This window comes from Ochlerotatus camptorhynchus, unplaced genomic scaffold, assembly GCF_037179485.1.
Source record: "Ochlerotatus camptorhynchus isolate MF236.1 unplaced genomic scaffold, CSIRO-AGI_Acam_v1.1 ptg000544l, whole genome shotgun sequence".
Taxonomy (NCBI): Eukaryota; Metazoa; Arthropoda; class Insecta; order Diptera; family Culicidae; genus Ochlerotatus; species Ochlerotatus camptorhynchus.
Window position 1 is genome coordinate 362,190 of NW_027041027.1, and position 21,241 is coordinate 383,430.

A 21,241-nucleotide genomic window follows, 5' to 3' on the forward strand; every position below is an offset into this window, starting at 1 on the left:
AACCATATAATGTTGTATTTTTCTCTTATGCAAATGCATTAAATAAATAACTTTTGTCAAGAAACATACTGGATTAAGCTTCAAATTTCAAAGATATTGTTGAAAAAACAAAAAAAAAAAAAAACACAATATAATATCTCCCAAAGCGCAAAAAATCGCAACCTGACATTTTCAGCAAAAATTAAGCAATACTCGATAAACAAAATATCAAAATTTGAGAAAGGTATATGCTGATGTTTTTAAGATTTCTTCATTTTAGTGGAACATGTTTTTTTTATAATTTTTTTAATGCACTGAACTTGTGTTTTGAAGACTTGACGACTTTGGCAATGTTGTTTATCTTGATAAAATAAACAACTCTTCTTAAGACGATTAAACTTCACAGCCTACTGCTTTCGAGTTAAATGGAATTACAGAAAAAATGTGAAAATAAGTGTTTTAATTTTAAATATACATATTGTTTAAATGCATATACCTCGAAAACAGCAGGCTGTGAAGGCCAAAGTCGTCAAGTCTTTAAAACGCCGTTTCAATGCATTAAAAAAAGTTATAGAAAAAAATCATGTTCCACTAAAATGAAGAAATCTAAAAAAAACACCAAAATATACCTCTCTCAAATTTTAATATTTTGCTTATTGAGTATTGCTAAATTTTTGCTAAAAATGTCAGATTGCAGATTTTTGCGCTTTGGGAGATTTAAAGTTAAAAAATTGTTGTTTATTTTTCGGTTTTTCAATAATATCTTTAAAATTTGAACCTTAAACCAGTATGTTTGCATAAGAGAAAAATACAACATTATATGGTTGTAAGCAAAAAACCGAAACAGAAAGAAAAAACTATATTTTCGACATTTTTTAACTCCATATAACTTGGAACCAGTAGGCTGTGGAAATTATACGTCTTTGAAAGAACTGTTCATTTTGTCAAATTAAATAACTTTGCCGAAGACATCAAGTCTCCAAAACGTCAGAGAAAGAAGTTAGATTGTGGCGCCATCTTTGCGGAAGAGTTTTGAACTATTTGTTTATGTCAATAGATGGTCCTTATTTTGATAAAAAACTTTGCCGAAGACGGAAATGCTTCGTTTCGGAGTTATTAATTTTGCTCCGCTAGATTGCATTCCTGGCCCAGTGCCAGTGTGCATTGACTGAAAGCAGAACAGAAAAGCATAATGCATGATTTTATTACGAGCACTATTTTCTTTTTACAAGAGCAATTCATTTTTTTTTTTTCATTTGAGGGCAAATGTATATTCCTATTCTACGGGTGCAACCGATGAATTTAACAAACATTTGGAAAAGTTTTGAATGGTACATTAACCTTTATGAAAAGATATGCGTGATTTCAACTTTTTTGTCCTAGAACTGTCACCCTTCCATTATTTCGACCAATGGAATGGTGAGGAAGCACACTCTTTACAGCTTGTGACATCCGCAGAAAATGCAGCGGCATTTTTTTTTCTTGGTATGAGTTATTCACGAAGGTTTGCGGCTGACTCTAGCAAATAAACGGGCTCATGCTAACAATCTTGTTGATTTTCTTTGCGTTCCGCTTGTAAATACCGGATAGTTTTGATTCTTTTCTATGTTATAGAAATAAACCGCACATTTACACTTCTGACAAGTTGCAACTGAATGCTTATAATTGTTTTAAAATAACTGTTTCATGGCCAACTAGCTTTATTGCGCTTACTTATTGCTTTTTTTTTGTACTTCAAGGCAATCATAAAACCTTTAATAAGTGAAAATAGCGTAAGCATCAGTTGGTTTTTTATAAGCTTTATAGGGGTTTTGTAGATAGCTATAAAATGTTCCATGACTTGCATTGTATATGACCGTCATAAAGCTGTAGGTAATGGTTGCAGCTGCAATAAAACCTTTATAAATTTTGAATATAGTCAAGCAGCTCTAGATTTGTTACTTGGGTAGGCACGTCATTGGAAAGCTAAAACTTTTGCCTATGAGATATAGTTCAAATTTCGATGGACCAATTAAATCTTAAATGGATCCAAAAGAAATACCATATTTATGAATTGGCGGCAAATCCAATATGGCTGCAAAACATTTTGGTTAAAGCCAAAAATTTCCCCTTTTCAGCGATTTGCAAATATTCGGATGTTTCTTGTGAATTTTCAAAGCTACAGTGATTTAAATCAATAGCTCATTAGGGCTCATCATTTATCAAACCACTTTTTTATTTTCTTCTATTAGCATGAAAAAATTTAATTGCTCCATCGACATTTGAACTGTATCTTATAGTACTTTAACATAGATGCTTACGTCAGATGGCGACTTGAGTGTGTGAAACAATCGATAGAACTGTTTCCGCACATCAGGAGGTACACGAGCGCATCGGTGATCATCTCTTTTGTCAGTAGTGGCGAAACACCCCTCATCACACCTCGGCAACATATTAGTTTAGCAAAGGCGATTCATATCTTCCTCAAAATTGTCCTTTGCTCGCTTTCTACTATCTACATACAGTTTTCACACTGCCGTACTCAGTGTTCGGAAAAACTCAAAGACTCAAATCTCATGCACGAGTTTAAGCGCCTATGAGTTTTGCCTTCCAAAATTTAACGTCGCAAAAATCACCGATGAGTTGTACTACAACGGAACTATCAACTCAAGAAAGCATGCCACAGTAAATGACACAATTTCCCTTGGTGAGAAAACAGTTGAAAGGTGTAATCAAGTAAGGGACTTAGGCATTACTCTCGACTCTAAGTTGTCATTTGTTGATCACTACAATAACATTATATATTAAGTAAGTAACATGCTAGGGTTTATCAAAAGATTACACTATTAAAACATTGTATGTGGCCTATGTGATACCTCTTCCTGAATACTGTAGCGTAGTGTGGGCTCCGTATCAGGATACATATATATTATATATTATGTATTATATAAACCGCATTGAGTCTGTTAACAAATAATTTTTGTTGTTTGTCCTTCGAAAATAAGGTTGGACGAGATTACGAGATGTTTGTTAATAAATTTAGATGGACTGGAAAAACGAAGAGACTTCGCCATGGTAACATTTATAAATGATGTTATTGCTCAAATAGTTAATGTTCCGGAAATTTTAGAAAATATAAATTTTTATGTTCCCACTCGCTCTTTACGGATTTGGGATTTTGTTTTACATTAACAATCAAAGAACAGACTATGCTAAAAATGGGCGTTTGAATAGAATTATGTCCTGCTATAACGCATTTTCCCAATCAATTAATGTAACAATGAATGAAGTAACACAAAAAAAAACATTCTTTTTAAGGTTAGCCAAGCAATAATATATAAGACATAGTTAATAAGCACTCATTGCAATTGGTCTACGATTGATTGACGACATAAATAAATAAATAAATGAAATCATTCTATATTTCCATCTCCTCATCTATCGTATAAAATGTACTTTAAGTCTGATATTGACGTTAAGCATATCCAACTTCACAGCAAAAAATTAATTTTGATATCCCATCAAAGAGGATGCACTTCAATCGTTTCAAAAGTTTGGTTTACTATTACTTGCCAAAAAGGTCAAAATTATCATTAATACAGTGCATGAACTGACATTACGCTGTTTTTACTGCATCTGTTTATTTTTGTGACCATAAAAATTACATAAGATTATCGACATAATTTAAGTGCATCCTCTTGGATGTAATATTAAAATTTATTTTTTGCTGTGTTATAAGGTAAAAACACAGACAAACAGACATAAAACTTAGAAGAAAATTCTTCAAAAAATATCGTCAAGCGTATTTTGCATGCGCACTAGCCCCATCTATCATCCACATTCCCAAGCATTGTTTTACAACCGGAGCATCCCTCGTTCATGCAATTTTTTCACTAGTTGCTATTCCGTTGTTCTGTCAACGCGTCAGCTGTGTTGAATAAAAACAAAACAGATGGAAGTCAGTGATGAATTGATTAAATTCTGCAGGAATATGGATCCGTAGGAAAAAATCACAGAAGCTAAGACTTTTTTTATGGATTTGTTTGGTTTGTTTATTGTGCTTTTTCTTTTGCTGGAAACAAGTTTATTAGTGCTCTTTCTAAATGTAGATGTATCAATCAATGATATTCATGGTGAAGTATTGAACATCAAGAACTGGTAAAAGTTGATAGAATATTACTGTCATCAAAATGATTTATTCTCGAATTCTGTGTACATCGTACAATGGAATATTAGGAAAGAAAGACTAATGTGCAGCAGTTCTGATGTAATATTCAACAACTTTTTTTTTGTATTCGTCAGATGTGGTATGTGTCTCCAGTGGGATGCCTTGACCACTTATCATTTTCAAGAGATGACATCTACTAACTAGACGTGAAAAAGAACTGGCATCACTGATAAGTTCGAAATGTGGTGGATTGCTCAATGCTTCAGTGGCGCCACCATGACAAATGCAAGCACATTCCCAACTAAAAAAATATTTGCGATGAATGTGATTGTGATAGTTATGTCTGTTTGTCTGTGGTAAAAGATTCAGCTTTCTAATGGCGGGCTTATTTTTAAAATCGGTGGGAGGTAAGCTCATGAAAAACGCATTTTTATTAATAAATTCCGCCACACAAATTCAATATGGTTGCCAAAATTTAACATGCCAAATGAAAGTCATAACTATCCTTTTCACTATAGATTATAAACATTAGGGGTTTTCTTGAGAATTTTCAGAGATATCATCGATTCAAGAATACGCAAAAATTAAGCACTTTTTAAAACTGTTAGAACCCCTAGTTACCAACGGGTTCATCAATTTGACTTTTGCCGATCGATTTTTCTAGTTTCATAACTAGAACTTCTCAATAAGTACGAAAAATGATTTTTGAGAATCTCGTGCAAAAAGTGGACTGGTTTCAGCATATCTCTTGTATGAAAGAAAAAAACTCGAGTTTTCTAAGCTTCGAAAAATTAGAGCCCTGGTCCCAACAACTCCATGCCACAGGACGGTTTCAATTTTAATGCCTAGGACTTATAATGTTACTTTGTTATTATATTTTTGTTTTATTCTATGTATTGAATCTATGAATAATTTACGAAAAGACATGCGGTTTTCTATTTGAACAAGGTTTTAAGTCAGATAAACTCATGCAGTCTTCTCCCCACCAAACATCATTAAGACTAGGAAAGTCCGATGATGATAAATAAATAAATAAATAAACAAATAAATAAACAAATTACCGAAAAAGGATTCATTTGTTTGATAGACTTAATCGAGGGTGTGATTGTATGGTGTCCCATAATCATATACAGGTTTATTGTGGTATGCCTCACTCAAGCAGGATAACATTTTAGTACCAACCCTAATTAGATGGTTTTAACGGACATCGAATTCAATTAATAGAATGTCACTCAAAATTTCTAGATCTGTTATGCAAAGCTCTGATAATAAAATTAAATCGTGATTGACTCATACGTCCGAAGAAATCAAGGGCTGTTCATAAACTGCGTGGACACCTCCCTCAATGTATTCATATTCCATATTTTTTTTTTTTGAAATTTGTATAGACCGTAGAAAATTGCCAAATCCTCCCCCCAGCCCTTTAAAAGGCCTACATGGTCTCATGTCAATGAACATGTATGTCCGAGTAGAATTGGATTTGCTTTGAAAATACAATTTTACTTTTAACTTTGCATGGGTAGCAAAAAACAAAATTTGCACAATTTTCACCTACCGTTTGTACATGGTTATATACCGCGTTTGTTACCGAGTTGACAATCATTGCATAGGAATAGTGTTACTGCATTTTCCTGACCTGAGGGTTGTTGCCATTATGTAACACCTACAAACAACTGAGCGAGGGTGAATGTAGCAAAATTTAGTTTCAAAAGTCACGCACTTGAGCCTGCAGCTCTTCAACGATAAGCCACTCCACTAACATTGCTCAGTCAAACTGTACTAATGCACCCCGAACCCAAACGCAACGTGCATGCACCTACCTTACACAGCAATCCTCTCTGGATTTCAGAGCTAGCTTGACGATGTCGACAAAAACCGGAACGACTACCCACTCGTTGGACTTTGACTTGGAGACGGATGATGCGGCCGATGTCGACGATGGTTTTCGCTTTTTATCCTCGGCGCCGCTGCCGGTCTCCGTTTGTTTGCTCCATAAATTTCCGCAACCTTCCGCGTGACGCTGCATACAGTCCAATTGTTGACTCGTCGTTGTGGAAAGCTTACTCCACTGTGGAAAACGAGATGCAGAGAACAGAAAAGGATAGAATGTAGAACGAGATCAGCTTGAAAGACAACGCAGCTACACCGTGAAGATAAAATTAATTAACGCCACCAGCTACACAGCACAGCGCTTCGTCGTCCACAACTATAGGTACCTATATCCACTGGTAGCATAATGAATTTTACAGTACATTGAAAAAGTCTATCAGGTTAGATCTATATGGAGGACTCTTGGATGTTCCGTTCAAATCACAACTAGGATCTAGCCAGTTGACTTCATGACCACGACTGATAGTGCTCTTCAGGTGTCGTTGAAATTGGTGAAGCGTATGTTTCAGGGTCGTTAGTCATCCACAATACAAAGCACTACTAGCTCATGCAGCAAGAAATGTGTCAGTAAAGGGGAATTGAAAACAGTTAAGGTACAGGCTTTGATGCGAGTGCTTGTAACGTTGTTAACGCTTGCACAAATAGCACAGCAGCTGCACAGGATGCCATAAGTCGACAAGCTCGAATTGCATGGGCGATGCTCGTTCAATCAATAGGAACTGGGAGCAAAACTGAAACTCTAGGCAAGGTTACTGGAGATATGTACTTGTTTTTGAAGAACTCTATGACTACCACTCCTAATGAGAGCCGACTTTTGCACAGTGATGCAACAATTTGAGGTTTTATGAAAGAGGATTCAAAGAACACATAAAGATACGTTACTGACATCATCGGCGTATTGAGGGTCTACTGCGTCCTCGGCATTATTTGGAAATGACACCCCATTCTTAATGGAACACAGTAATGAGAAGATTTTGACAGCCCACTTTTTTTAAATTATTTTCTAATGTTCGCCAAAGTATACTGTTAACATCCATCTTGAAGATAAACGAGAAAAATGTGCAATTACGGTTATGTGAAATTATTGAAAGATAAAAGTCAGATGCGCATATGGCTGATTTCAGAAACATATGTTGCTAGTATTAATAAGTTACGGCATTTTATTGTGTGTACAGAAAACTGAAAAATCTTCTTTTTTTACGGAATTAGAACCTTTTTCTTAAACAAATTGTACTTGGTGGTAACTTTTATGATTACAGTAAAAAGGCTATTTCAAATTTTGCAGAACTTACCAAACAAATATTTTTGCTATTTTCGTTTCTAAAATCAAAACTTTTGAATTTTTTAGAATCTCCATACATTGTTTTTGTACATATCACTTGTGAAACACATTTTCGGTCTAAGGTCCATAGGGTCAAGTGTCATTTTAGAAATGAGGAACAAGCAAGACATCAAGGTATTCCAGAATGAAGTACACATTTTTTCCAATTGGTATTACAAAATCCTTTTAAAACTGAACGTACAAAAATGCAATTCAATAGCATTTAGTCGGACTCGAAAAACATTTTTTCCGTTTAGGAAATCAACCAGAAGATTAGTTTAGTAGATTTAGGATTAATTATAGATTCCAACCTAACATTCATTGACAATTATCATAAATCACCAGCAGAACCAACAACACGCTTGGATTTATAAAAAAAAACTTTTACTTATAGTTTTCATGACCAATACACAATAATAGCACTATACATTGCCTATGTAAAGTCAATACTGCAATATTGCAGCGAATAGAATCAGTACAAAAACAATGTTTTGCACTTCGTAAATTAGGCTGAACAAGATTTCCTCTTCCATCTTATGAAGCATGCTGCATGCTCATCAACTTCCAAACATTAGAAGAGCATTCACGACACAATGGTCTCATTGGTTAACATTACAGTTTCGCATCTTATTGATTCAGTAGAACTCTTATTAAAACTGAATTTTGACATATCTTCCCGGCAACTACGAAATCGAAATATATTTATAACAAACCACCATCGCACTAATTATGCCAAATTTGAACCATCTGACATGGCCTCTTGAGAAACGAGCTAGCTGAGTTTATTGTCTCCCATCGTAGAGCCCTATGCTATGTTTCGTCGGGGGAGTAGAATGAAATCATGAATTCTCGATTACTTTTTCGAAGGGACGTATCAGCTTTTGCATACAATGCATTTGATCGTCGATTTGGCGTAACTGGTAGCTCGCACATGCATACTAGCATACTAATGCCACTATCAGGTAGTGAAAAATTGTTGCACCTACCTAACTCTTCTCATGTTTTCTTTTTCTAGATTAGGTGTTATTCAAGAGACTGAATTGGGTTAAGAGCCGTCATCTTATCCATTTTCAGGCGCCGGTGCTTTCGAATTACCAATTAAAAAGTTCACGAGTCATATCATCTATTTCATAAGGAACATACGCTCTCTCCCGCTGGTGAGCCAAAGTGGGATGATATTAGTTCCACTCAATCTCAAACAAGAAATAACGTTTTGTGAAATTAGCATTGCTAAGTTCCGTAGCGAAAACATCTCGCTTGCGATAATGAACTTTTGGCGATATTTCCAATACTGTAAATTAGTATAAGTGCAAACTGTCACATAACTGTTTTTGTTAACAACGACTTCAAACGTCAAATGTTCGAAACAATGAATGACCTTAATTTGGTTAAAAAATCTAAAATAAAATACTCATCAATGCAAACTGTAATCATCATCAGGTAGGACAAAATTAAAATAGATGGACCATGGGATTAGCTTTCCATCTTCATTGTGCAAGCTCATTAATTCAGTCTATTTAATATTTGGGTCATTCCATCTCAAGTGGCCGAGTAAATTTAGAAAATTGCATCGACCCTCTCCGATTTCAACCAAAGTTGGTGGAATAACTTATTATGGACCAATATTGAAAAATCCGAAGCCTTAAACCAATGGTTGGGAAGGTTGGAAAATGGGGGTAAAATGCTCATGCATAGGAAGATTTCCGTTTAATCCATAACATTTAAGTGCACTACCATCTATTTGTTAGATTAGGCTAATGGCTAGATATTAAAAAATCTAAATTCTTGATTAAATTACTGAAATTGAAAAGGTCTACACAAACCTGTTTTCAAAACACTGAGGGGCAAAATGCGTATACTGATAGGTATCATGCCACGCATGCATACATTTGGGCTTAATGTTTGCTCTTTTTCTATTTAATTTCAAAGGTTCACACCTGATGGTTCTGCTTTCCATTAGGGGAGCGCATTATACCCCACTTGATGTGACAAATTGTGATGTTGAAAATAAATACCGTAAAACGGGGTGTCTTTGATAATGATAATGATAATGATAGTATAATGAAAATATTACATTTACTCGCTGAGATTTTTCCAAATTAGAAACATTGGTACCATAGGGTTTAGCCGTTGATATCCTATATAGTTTTTATATAGTATGTGTTACATATTTACAAACAATTCTAGTGTTTTTCGACTGTTCGAAAAAGCACTCCAACCATCACTTATGAAATGTATTTCCGATATAGCCATCACAAATTCAATGTTGAATTCTTATTGCTTATGATGTTTTCTGATTATATACTCATTCAAAGTTTCATATTTGAAGAACTAAATTGTTTCAGTTTCACTCATTTTTTCTACATTCATCGAGCATTATCAAAGTAACCCCAAATCAAAATACTGATGTTCGGTCGCAAGACTTAAAAAATAGTGCAAATGCTTTAATTTTCGTTAAACATATTACTAACGAATTGACTCTTGGATCCTCAGTACTTGTTTTAAAAATAAAAAAATTGAAAAACATTCATTGCTGTAAAAATTATTTAAAATATAATTTAAAAACTTTACGGTACTATTTTTTAAATAAAATTGCCATACGACCTATTGAGCAGAAAGATTTAGGATGTACTTGCATTAATCAAATCTTCAATTTTGGCAATATTCAGATATACCAACTGTTTCCAGAAATTACTATTTTTGCATGGTTTTGTGCCAAAATTTAAATGTTTAAATGTTTTTTGGTTCCATTCATATAGTGTGTTTAAAGTTTAACATGTGGTAGCAATTTGACCCCATTATATTAACTAGCAGCAGAGAAAGGGGGGGGGGGGGGCGCAATTTTCCCGCTATGGATATTTTAACCCCATTTTCCCCTATTTGAAAATAGTCTTTAGTAAGAAGGGTTGGTGGTTAAGGTTTGTATGTTTGTCTTCAATCTAACTTCCACTATCTGGCAGTAGTGTTTTGAAAAAAAGTATTTTTTGCATTGATTCACGGTTTGCAGTCAATTTAATTGTTAATGAGAAAGTTTGAACATACTGAGAGGTAAGCACATCGGAAAGAGACGTGTGTGTGTGTGGATTTGAACCCACAATTCCCATTCAGTACACGGGTGCATTGCCAATTATACAATGGTGGACTTATATGGTCTACGGATGAATTTGGCTAATGACATTTGAGTTTCGAATCCGTTTCTCACCCTAGTCTTTTTGCGCAAGCGTTCTCTAATACACAACAATCGTCTATTATCTAAACCATAAATCAAAGTAAAAGTAATTGATGATATTCATCGGTGGTCGGAGGTGAGGCCGGCAGCTCAAATTTTGTATTTATACCACCGACAAACCGACATGAAACTTAAGCTTAACTCTTGATCGAGAATCCATAACGGCCGATTCAAATGTGCAGCGATCCTATCTATCAATACCATAGAAATGTTTTATCTAAATAAAAATAATTTGTACGCGTGTTCGTGGCTAGAATAAATATTTTCCGCGAACACGGTGGCAGATGTCAGTTTTGTGCTTTGATCAGAAATTTCTTTGTAATTTGTATTGTATTCATGTCGGTTTGTCGGTGGTCATACGGTACTAGAAATACTTTAGCAAGTATTAGCATTTTTTGAGCACCAATGCTACCAACGTCATGGAGGCAGCTCCCACACCTGGACCCTACCTATCGACCCATCAACTCATGAACCGGGGACCAACGGCTTTACTTCCCGTGATCAGGAAATGTTATGCCTCAGAACATCCCGGCGGTGCCGACTGGGATTGAACCTAGGCCTGCTGGAGAGAGAGTTAATCATGCCTACCACTACATCACCGGCGCCGCTATGGAAAATAGTTGTTAGTGTTGATCATATTGGAGATAATTGAAAGCAAATTCAGGCCAAATAGAGTAACAACAAACGAAATTCGATTATTGGACAATAAATCAAATTTCTGCTGGTCTTTCGAATCGTGTCTAATTTTTCAAAATGGTGTGTTCGAATCCAAATCCGAATCCGAATGACGTCTGAACCAAAGTTGTAGAGAAATATAGGACCTTTAAAAAAATACACACGGTAAAATAAGTCAAACTTTTGGTAAAAAAATTAGGAAGATTTTTTTTTTAAATTTATTATTATAGTTAGTCACTTTAACGCTCTTGGGTCATTCGTGACTTTTCTGGGGGTGAGATTTGTACTCGTGAACAAGTTGAAAAATATTTTTAATACGCATTTTTTTCATATGGATGTTTTAAAAAGGTAAAGACATTGTTTAATTTTTTGTCCAAATTTGTGTTTTTTTAACGTTATTTCATTTAGAAGATGATGATAATAAGAAGAGCCGTGTGCTAGGATTTATTGAAAAATGTTGAATACTCCTATTGGAAAAATCAAGTGTCAGTCAAATTCCAGCACAATTTAGACTTATGACCTATTGCAAACAATTATGAAAAATAGTTTTCCCCGCATCGTCGGTCTGGGAGTTCACCAACGTTGGTCGTGTCCTATATGTAGAGATATGCCTTGAAACCTGTTAAACTAATTGTTTTGAGTATTTCGAGCTGTATGGAAGCAGCCGAATACTAATCTGCTGTATCGGTCTATGATGGTTTTATGACAAAAAATAACTGAATAATCTTTATACAATCGAACATTAGTTCGATTAAATGTTGATTTGCGGTCAATTGTCCGATTTAATTTTACTCTTATTGAAGTTATGTTTATTGTGATCGCGATAAATTATAAACAGGCAATTAAATACAAACAATGGATGTAAACCATTTTTAATCACCCTTCACAACAAAAGCAATGATACAGCCTATATCTATTTCAAGCTCGACATAGTGAAAAACATGCCCTGTAGCAAATTAATGTTTGTCAGTTTTGCACTAGTTACGGTACATACCAACCTTTACTATGGATAATTCTGTTCAAAATTTATAATACAACATATAGGACAAGGGCGGTATTTGGGAAGCGCTACAGTGGTATTCTGGCTGTACTATTTATGCATAATTAATAATTTTGTTGCATCGGAAGCTTCTACCATGGTTCTACACATGATTTTACCGCTAACGATACGTCCTTGTCTGGGCCATTATTACTTACCACCGTGGGCGACCTCCACGGTTCGTTGTAGTTCTATTTATGTATAACAGCTGTGCTTGCGTGGGTGGCAACATTAATTTAATTTTTAAAGCAATATTTTACCGTGATTTGTAATCTAGCAATAGGTGGCATATCTAGCGATTCCAGGATGGCGGTGGCACTGTTGTAGTTCCCCACCAGGAGGCAGTACTGCGCCGCGCCGCTCCACAGCTCCACCGTGTTGTTGCGGTCCTGTATGTTTTGGCACTGGAAATGGAAGGTTAGCAAAATGGGACACATGTTGAGAGTTGCCGCCGCTAGAGATGGGTGGAGAGTGCTATATGTGGCTTAATTAGACTATTTGTTCACTGGAAAATTAATTTTGGTGGAAGAGCATTCGCTGAGTAATGTCTGGGTATAAATATGCATGTTTGTTTCACTCAGCGTGATGAAATTCCCAAAGGGATTATGGTCTTAAAAATGACATGTAGCTTTGAACTCAGACATGGCCAGGCGGGGACTGGGAAAGGAAACATGGTGAAAATTAGACTGAAGCAAACATTGAAAGTTTTGCTTCACAATGCTCAAACGGTTCCCAATCAGGTTCTGATTAGTCTCCCAAAACTAGAACTCATTTGGTTAAAAACGACAGTGCACATACCATTTGAAGTTTGTATGGAGATTACTATGGGAAACCAAACTTTTTCCTTTTCTCTAGAAATCCTTTTACAACATTGCTCAAGCAAATATTGAAGGAAATTTCAGCAAGATCGGGTTCCAGCCAAACGTCAGATTAAATCGTCTTTATTTATTTTGATAATCTTATGAAATAATCAATTAGCTGCTTTGTACGCAAATGTATGTAACTGTTTGTAACAGACACTATTATGCAGTGTTATATATCAGCCATGATTGTTATGCTCTATTTCACGCATCAAAGACACAACAAAAAGTTTGATGTTCCCAGTAATTTCCATATATACTTCAGTTGACTTGTGCTAATTGAGTTTCTAACCCAATGAGTTCAAATTTTGGGTATCTAATCAGGACCTGATTAAGAATCGTCAGATCATTGTGAAATGATAATTTCAAATTTTTCATCACTAGTGCATTCCTTCTTCCTTGACCTATTTCATAAACAGAATAAAGCTTGTGCACGTTAAAAATTGGACATGCGAAACAGCTTTAGCTTTCAACTATTATACCAAATTAACCAAATTACATGACATTTTCAAAAGCATTGTTTATTTAATGTACAAGTCTTCGGTTCCATGCAATACTGTCACAACTCAAAATTCACCTTTTTTCGTTTTATTGGTTTTTTTTACAAATTTGAAATTATTTTACTTGATAACACCTTATTTGCAAAGACCCTAGTGATTTGTATTTGTATTTTTATTTAAATAGTTCATCATTAACCGCCCGTAGATGCAACTCTGTTATTGCCAGATCGGCTGTAATTACACAGAGAACCAATAGACGTTGCATGGGAGTAGCAACCATCCTCAATGTGTAAATACTGGTGATCTAAAATTAGGCAATACTTGCGCCGGCCACGTCCGAATGCTGGTCAAGAAAGGAATAGGCAGGAATATGTTGACGTAATACTCACTTTAATGAAAGCCGATAACACCTCTGCACTTTTACGAGAAATCACTGGGATGTTGGATGTAAGGGTTGGGATTGCAGCAGAATCCGTTTTGGAAAAGATATGCTGGATTGATGTTCTAACGATTCAATAATGCGAAGGAGCTTGAGTTTGAACCCACGGTCGTCTGCTCAGTAAGCAAAATCGGCCACCACAAGGCTACCTAGCTCCTTATATCACAAAACAATTACGATCAACTTGTTTTTACTACGTTTCGATCCCGGCGGAGACCTGACCGTCGACGACCTGACCGTCGACGACAACAACTGCTCTTTGAAATGAATTGCAGATCAACACGTCTTTTCTAAAACTCAAATTTTACTTCTTTTACATACCTGGCCCTCCATACGAATTTCTTTACGCTTTCATCATATTAGGAAAGAAAGCCAAAGTAAAACCAAAGATGAATACTAAGATGAAACCAAAGATGAATACTAAGATGAAACTGTCGGAAGAAAAACTTTCAATTTTAGTGTCCTCTTTCACGGTCCCTTTCATCCAATCAATACCCCCCGTATTCAAAGTAATTTTGTGGTTTTGCTGCCCCCTCAGTAGAGATGAAATTTTGCGCTCATTTTTATCAAAACAAACACACCAAAGTCAGAGATGTCCCATTTTTTAATTACTCGATTAACAACTAATCGATTATTTTTTGTTCACTGTGCTGCCATTTTTCGACCAATGAGAGTGCAGCACATGTTTGAAACGATCGGTGATAATCCTCTGGAGATGTTAATGCTTATATCGGCACGATATAACCGATTACAAATATTTTACTTTTCGGTTCGTTAATCGATTCATCAATTATTCGAATGGAAATCGGCCATCACTAGATGAATGTGAAACGTCATTTCAAGTATAAGGATCGTACATAAATAATGATACAATTTGAAAGGGACCGGGGCTAATCACAAATTACGTTCCCACGGTAACTGAAATAAACACGAGTGTTCACCGGTTGATGAAACTGTCGGAAGAAAAACTTTTTATTTTAGTGTCCTCTTTCACGGTCCCTTTCATCCAATGAATACCCCCCGTATACAAGGTAATTTTGTGGTTTTGCTGCCCCCTCGGTAGAGATGAAATTTTGCGCTCATTTTTAACAAAACAATCAGAGATGTCCCATTTTTTAATTACTCGATTAACAACTAATCGATTATTTTTTGTTCGCTGTGCTTCAATTTTTCCACCAATTAGAGTTCACCCCACCGGCGCCTCCTCTGAAGATGTTAATGCTTATATCGGCATGATATAACCGATTACACATATTTTACTTATCGGTTCGTTAATCGATTAATCGATTATTCGAATGAAAATCGGCCATCACTAGATGAATGTGAAACGTCATTTCAAATATAAGGACCGTACATAAATATTGATACAATTTGAAAGGGACCGGGGCTAATCACAAATTACGTCCCCGGCAACTGAAATAAACACGAGTGTTCACCGGTTGGTAAAACTCTATAATGTTGTGTTATGCGCGGTGATCATTACTTATGCGTGGTCATATTTCGATGGTTATTACCCGCGAGACAGGGCCTTCTTTTCTGTGATTACCACGCTGTAGTAACCAGCAGGGGCACAGAGGCAAACGACTTGAGAGTTTCGATTGGTCTGACCGAGGTGAACCCAGTCAGAGTCGAGCTCTAGAATTAATCTCTGTATAAAATTTGGTTTACAATGTTTCCTGTATGTTAAAAAGCGTCAAATCATTAAAAAGTGAGACGACTGGAGGGAAACAGAGTGACAAAAATGGTCATCCTAGCATTATAAGTTATATTGGATATATTTCGGTTGAGCGCCCGGCGTTGTCACTCGAAACCTTTCGTGCTGCATGAACCACCTAGGATCACACAGGAAGGGTGGATAGAGGGCGAGAGAGCGCTGAAAGTCCAGTACCGAGGGGTTACACATATGGCACGTTTAGAATTGCATAATTGCATTCTTTTTATCCGGGCGTTGGCTTTGCTGCCTGGGGGTGAATGGTTTGTTTAGTATGATTGAATTTGTGTGCTTTTTATTGTTCGGATGGGAATGGCATACTACAATGTGTGAAGCGAATTTCATTACGCTTTATCTCGTATTAAGAATAAGTCCGATTCACACTGAAACTCTATAATGTGAAGGAGTTTAAGATTGAACCCATAAATCGATTGCCACTAGACCACCGAGCTCTTTATATCACAAAAAATACGAGTTCCCGTTCTAGCTGCTCCTAGATTTCGGTCCCGACGACAACAACTGCTCTTAGTGAAGGGTTTGAGATTTGCGATAAACACGTCTTGAACAGACGATCTTCAGTAAGCAAAAGCTAGCCGAGCTGCTCAATTATTTTTTTGAGTCGTTATTTGGTATATATTGAACTAAATTTAAACAAATAACTGGAAAGGATCTCCTCCGAATGATCTGTAATTAATCACCCTTCATGTTTCATAAGCTTAAAATCAATAGCTCTTCCAAGCTCACTGATTAATATATATACATATATATATAGGTACATATTTAAAAAAAGTTAACTTTATCGCGTCGTTATTTATATTTTTTTTAAATACTGAACTACACAGTTCGAAAAAATAGTGTAAATGTCTGTTCAATATGATGCACATAAATGGAGCGTCACATATCATATACGTTTATAATATATATCATGTAAACTTGTGACACATTTCATACAATGTAGCAAATATTGTATACAAAAGCCTATCTTTGTAAACAACATTGTTTGCAAGTTGCTCGGTTGCGTAAAATGAAATACAAGTCTACGTGATTTAATGTTTACATCACAATTAAAATTCAGAATTTTTATCTGTGTAAGATTTCAAAAATTCACGCGCAAAAACTTACACCCATCAACGACTCGATGTAACAATTGCAAATTTAGCATGCGATTGAACAAATCGTGATTGGTTATATAATGCACAGTTCGAAAAAGTAGTGTGAATTTCTGTTCAATATGATGCACATAAATGGAGCGTCACATATCATATACGTTTACATTATATATCATGTAAAGGGTGTCCACGATGAAATTGCCACACTATGAAATTGCTCTAACTTTTTAACCGTTGGGTAGAATTTAATGAAAATTTGGGTGGATTTAGTTCATAGTGCATTATTTACATCCTGCAAGTTTTAAAGTCCTGTGATCAAAACTCGCGGAAATGGAGTCGAAAGAACAGCTCGTGCGTGATAAAATCTTGCGCATTCATCACGAGAACAAGGATCTCTCGCATCGTTCCATCGCTAAAACGTTGGGAATCGCGAATTCCACGGTGTCGCGAGTGATTAAGCGGTTCGAGGAACGGTTGACCACCGATCGGAAGCCCAGAAGTGAAGGAAAAAGTATTCCGTACAACACCAAAAATCACAACCGCGTAGTTGGGGCCTTCAACCGAAATCCGAACGCCTCCGTTAGGGATGTGGCTAAGAAGCTGCACCTAAGCCGAAGTTTTGTCTAGAAGGCCAAAACTAAGGCTGGGCTTCGAACGTTCAAAGTACAAAAGGCCCCTAATCGCGACGAGAAGCAGAACAAGTCCGCCAAAACCCGTGCCAGGAAGTTGTACCTCAACATGCTGACGAAAGTTGAATGCTGCATCATGGACGACGAAACATATGTGAAGGCCGACTTCAAACAGATCCCCGGCAACCTGTTTTTCACGGCCAAGGATAAGTTCAGCGTTCCGGAGCATGTCCGCACTCAGAAGATGTCCGAATTTGCGAAGAAATTCCTGGTTTGGCAAGCCATCTGCACGTGCGGGAAGCGGAGTGCACCTTTCGTGACCCAGGACACGATGAACGGACAGGTGTACATAAAAGAGTGCCTCCAGAAGCGGCTGCTTCCTCTCCTGAAGGCCCACAACGTCCCAACAATCTTCTGGCCGGATTTGGCCTCATGCCACTACTCCAAGGACGTGCTGAAGTGGTATGCGGACAATAAGGTCAATTTCGTGCCGAAAATGTTCAACCCTCCCAACACTCCGGAGCTCCGCCCCATCGAGAAGTACTGGGCGATTATGAAGCAGCACCTTCTTAAACGACCTAAGATAGTGAAGACAGTCGAGGAACTGAAGAAAGTATGGGTTTACATGCAAAAAACGGTTGATTCACAGGTTGTGCAGAATCTTATGGCCGGGGTTAAGGCCAAGGTGCGGGCATTTGCGTATGGACTGTAAATAAAATGCGAGTAAAATGGTAAAATGAAGTTTAATAGTTATTTCTCAATCCCTGAAAATTTGATGGCAATCGGATGAAAACTCGAATTTTGCGAATCAATTTTGTGTGTGGCAATTTCATCGTGGACACCCTTTAAAGTTCTGACACATTTCATGCAATGTAGCAAATATTGTATACAAAAGCCTATCTTTGTAAACAACATTGTTTGCAAGTTGCTCGGTTGCGTGAAATGAAATACAAGTGTACGTGAATGAATGTTTAGATCACAATTAAAATTCAGAATTTTTATCTGTGTGGTCAACTAATACGTTATATACCATGTGTTGACGCAGAAAAAAAAAACACTAGGGATTAATGGTTTTCCCCACATAAAAATAAAATCTACAAGACAAGCATCGCATTATACACCTGACCACATCCCTACAGTTGCAGGGGAAGGGAGGGAAAGTTAATCCTACATCTACTTAGGAAATTGCAGAGAACCCATACTACCTTCATAGATGTCACAGGAAGGGAAGAGTTGAGTTAGTGGGAGCACAGTTCGAAAAAGTAGTGTAAATTTCTGTTCAATATGATGCACATAAATGGAGCGTCACATATCATAGATGTTTACATTGTAAATCGTGTAAAGTTGTGATACAATTCATGAAAAGTTGCAAATATTGCATACAAAAGCCCATCTTTGTAAACAACATCGCATACAAGTTGCTCCTTTGCGTGGAATGAAATGCAAGTTTACATGAATGAATGTTTGCATCACAATTAAAATTCATAATTTTTTGCTGTGAGGGTGAATGATTAGGAAACTCTATTCGTCAATAGAGAGCATTTGATAAATCAGTAATGTAAATGGAATATAAATAGATAAAATGAAAAGATCTCACCCGAATGGCCTAGTGACTTTGTAGCGTCATGTTTCGGAAAGGCTTTATTTTATTTTCCTTGAATCAGTGCAATCACTGATTACACTCTTCTAGCTTATTCCTTTGTTCTACTCGTACGCACAAAAGATCGCACTCCACGCGTAATCAATAAATACATAAATGAACCAAAAGGTGCAAATCTAGACCCTACAAGAATAATCTTGATGGCGGCTTCTATTGTTATAAAAAAACAAAGTATTACTCGCACGCACAAGCCTTCTTCATTATAAGTGCCTCCCGCACACAGTTCGAAAAAGTAGTGTAAATTTCTGTGCACATAAATGGAGCGTCACATTTCATATAAGTTTACATTATATATCATGTAAAGTTCTGACACATTTTATGCAATGTAGCAAATATTGTGTGCAAAAGCCCATCGTTGTAAACAATGTTGTTTACAAGTTGCTCGGTTGCGTGAAATGAAATACATGTTTACGTGAATGAATGTTTACGTCACTATTAAAATTCAGAATTTTTATCTGTGTACCTACGATGTACACAAAAGCTGGTTTGCATTAAACATAAACACATAGCACAATCAATTCACCTCACTGCACAATAGATGAAGAAAACTACGTGCGTATGGGAGGAGAAACTTAAAACACGTCTGCACTGATCGACTACATATCCGGTTCCCCTCAATCCCTTATTTTCAAAACCGTATATTTTCCTAGTGGTGGATTCACAAAACATGGCAATCCACACAGTTCGAAAAAGTAGTGTAAATTTCTGTTCAATATGATGCACATAAAAGGAGCGTCACATATCATATAAGTTAATAAACCGTGTATAGTTCTGACACTTCTCATGACATGTTGCAAATATTGTATACAAAAGCCCATATTTGTAAACAACATTGCTTACAAGTTGCTCGTTTGCTTGAAATGAAATACAAGTTTACGTGAATGAATATTTACATCACAATTAAAATTCAGATTTTTTTGCTGTGCAGGAATAATCAAAAGCATAGTGATATTTTCGATGATTTTTATTGTGATTTTATTTAAATGCATGAAACCGACGGATGGTATTTTTATGAAGGTCTGAGAGCAGGGCTGTACATTTTAAAAGCTCTAAAAGGAACTCGAGTTTTTATTTTATTTCATGCATCGTTTCGATAACCCCTCACGGTGTCACTGGTACGTGTAATCTTCAAGTGTTTTCATGTAAGAAATGTCTAAAATATATATTATCATTTTCAGTCATTTACGTCATGAAATCTCGGTTAATGTGTTTCATGAACCTTTCAACTCGTCCGCATCACCGCAACCTTTCACTCGTCCGCATCACCGAAGTTTGAAAGAAACACGAATGAAGTGAAGCATGTGGGAAAAAATTGACAAAACCACGACTTAATTGAATATCTCGGCTGACAAACAGTTTCAGTTAACATGTTATACATATTCATAAAGGAAAAACGGAAAAACTTTGCTGAATCGATTGGTGGTGGTCTCATTGGCCGGAGACTGTTGCCTACCGAGAAAGAGGGCAGCAAGAGAGAAAACGATTGAAAATTTGTCTGAAGACGCCGACTGAGGTGCTAGAATGCTGCTAAGCTGTTTGACTTTAACAGAAAAAGAAACTAGCATTTTCTTCATCGCATCGATTTTGTGGATTGTAGCTGATATTGTGGTGCCCTATCTAAGAGGAGCTTTATCTTTCCGGGATTCTTTCGACATATTGTTTGCTATTGGCTCATGGGATCATCACATTTTTTATGCCGCTTTTAGCTTTTGAATTTGCTTTAGAGCTACATGCTGAAAGCACGACTTAATAAAAATATATGACTATATAGCATCTTCCGAAGAATTCGGTTAACTCACATACAAAATATGGTTTGTTGCTAAATTTAGATTATCCCAGCTTGATTTTAAATTTGGATTAGTTTTACACATGATCTAAATTTCAACGACCTATTTAAGGAAAACCCGCGACCCATAGATTGAGAAACGCTATAATAGTGCATATACCGTAACTGGAGGTGCGCAATTCAATAACATTCTAGGAAATCTACATTTTTTCTCTTTATTGCCGTTATTTTTAGCCGCATGCTAGTTCCTCACGTTTTACAGCAGAT

General features: G+C 36.3%; 1 protein-coding gene across 1 annotated transcript in view; it reads right to left on the reverse strand.

The window, feature by feature from the left end:
• Positions 1 to 21,241, reverse strand: part of LOC135713186 (ras-GEF domain-containing family member 1B) — an 87,951-nt gene that overhangs the window by 24,503 nt on the left and 42,207 nt on the right. Inside the window, exons 7-8 of the mRNA XM_065236297.1 lie at positions 12,541 to 12,684; positions 5,947 to 6,194 (exon numbers count right to left, since the gene is read on the reverse strand). Of these exons, the coding sequence (XP_065092369.1) occupies positions 5,947 to 6,194; positions 12,541 to 12,684 (392 nt within the window). The remainder of the gene's footprint in view (positions 1 to 5,946; positions 6,195 to 12,540; positions 12,685 to 21,241) is intronic.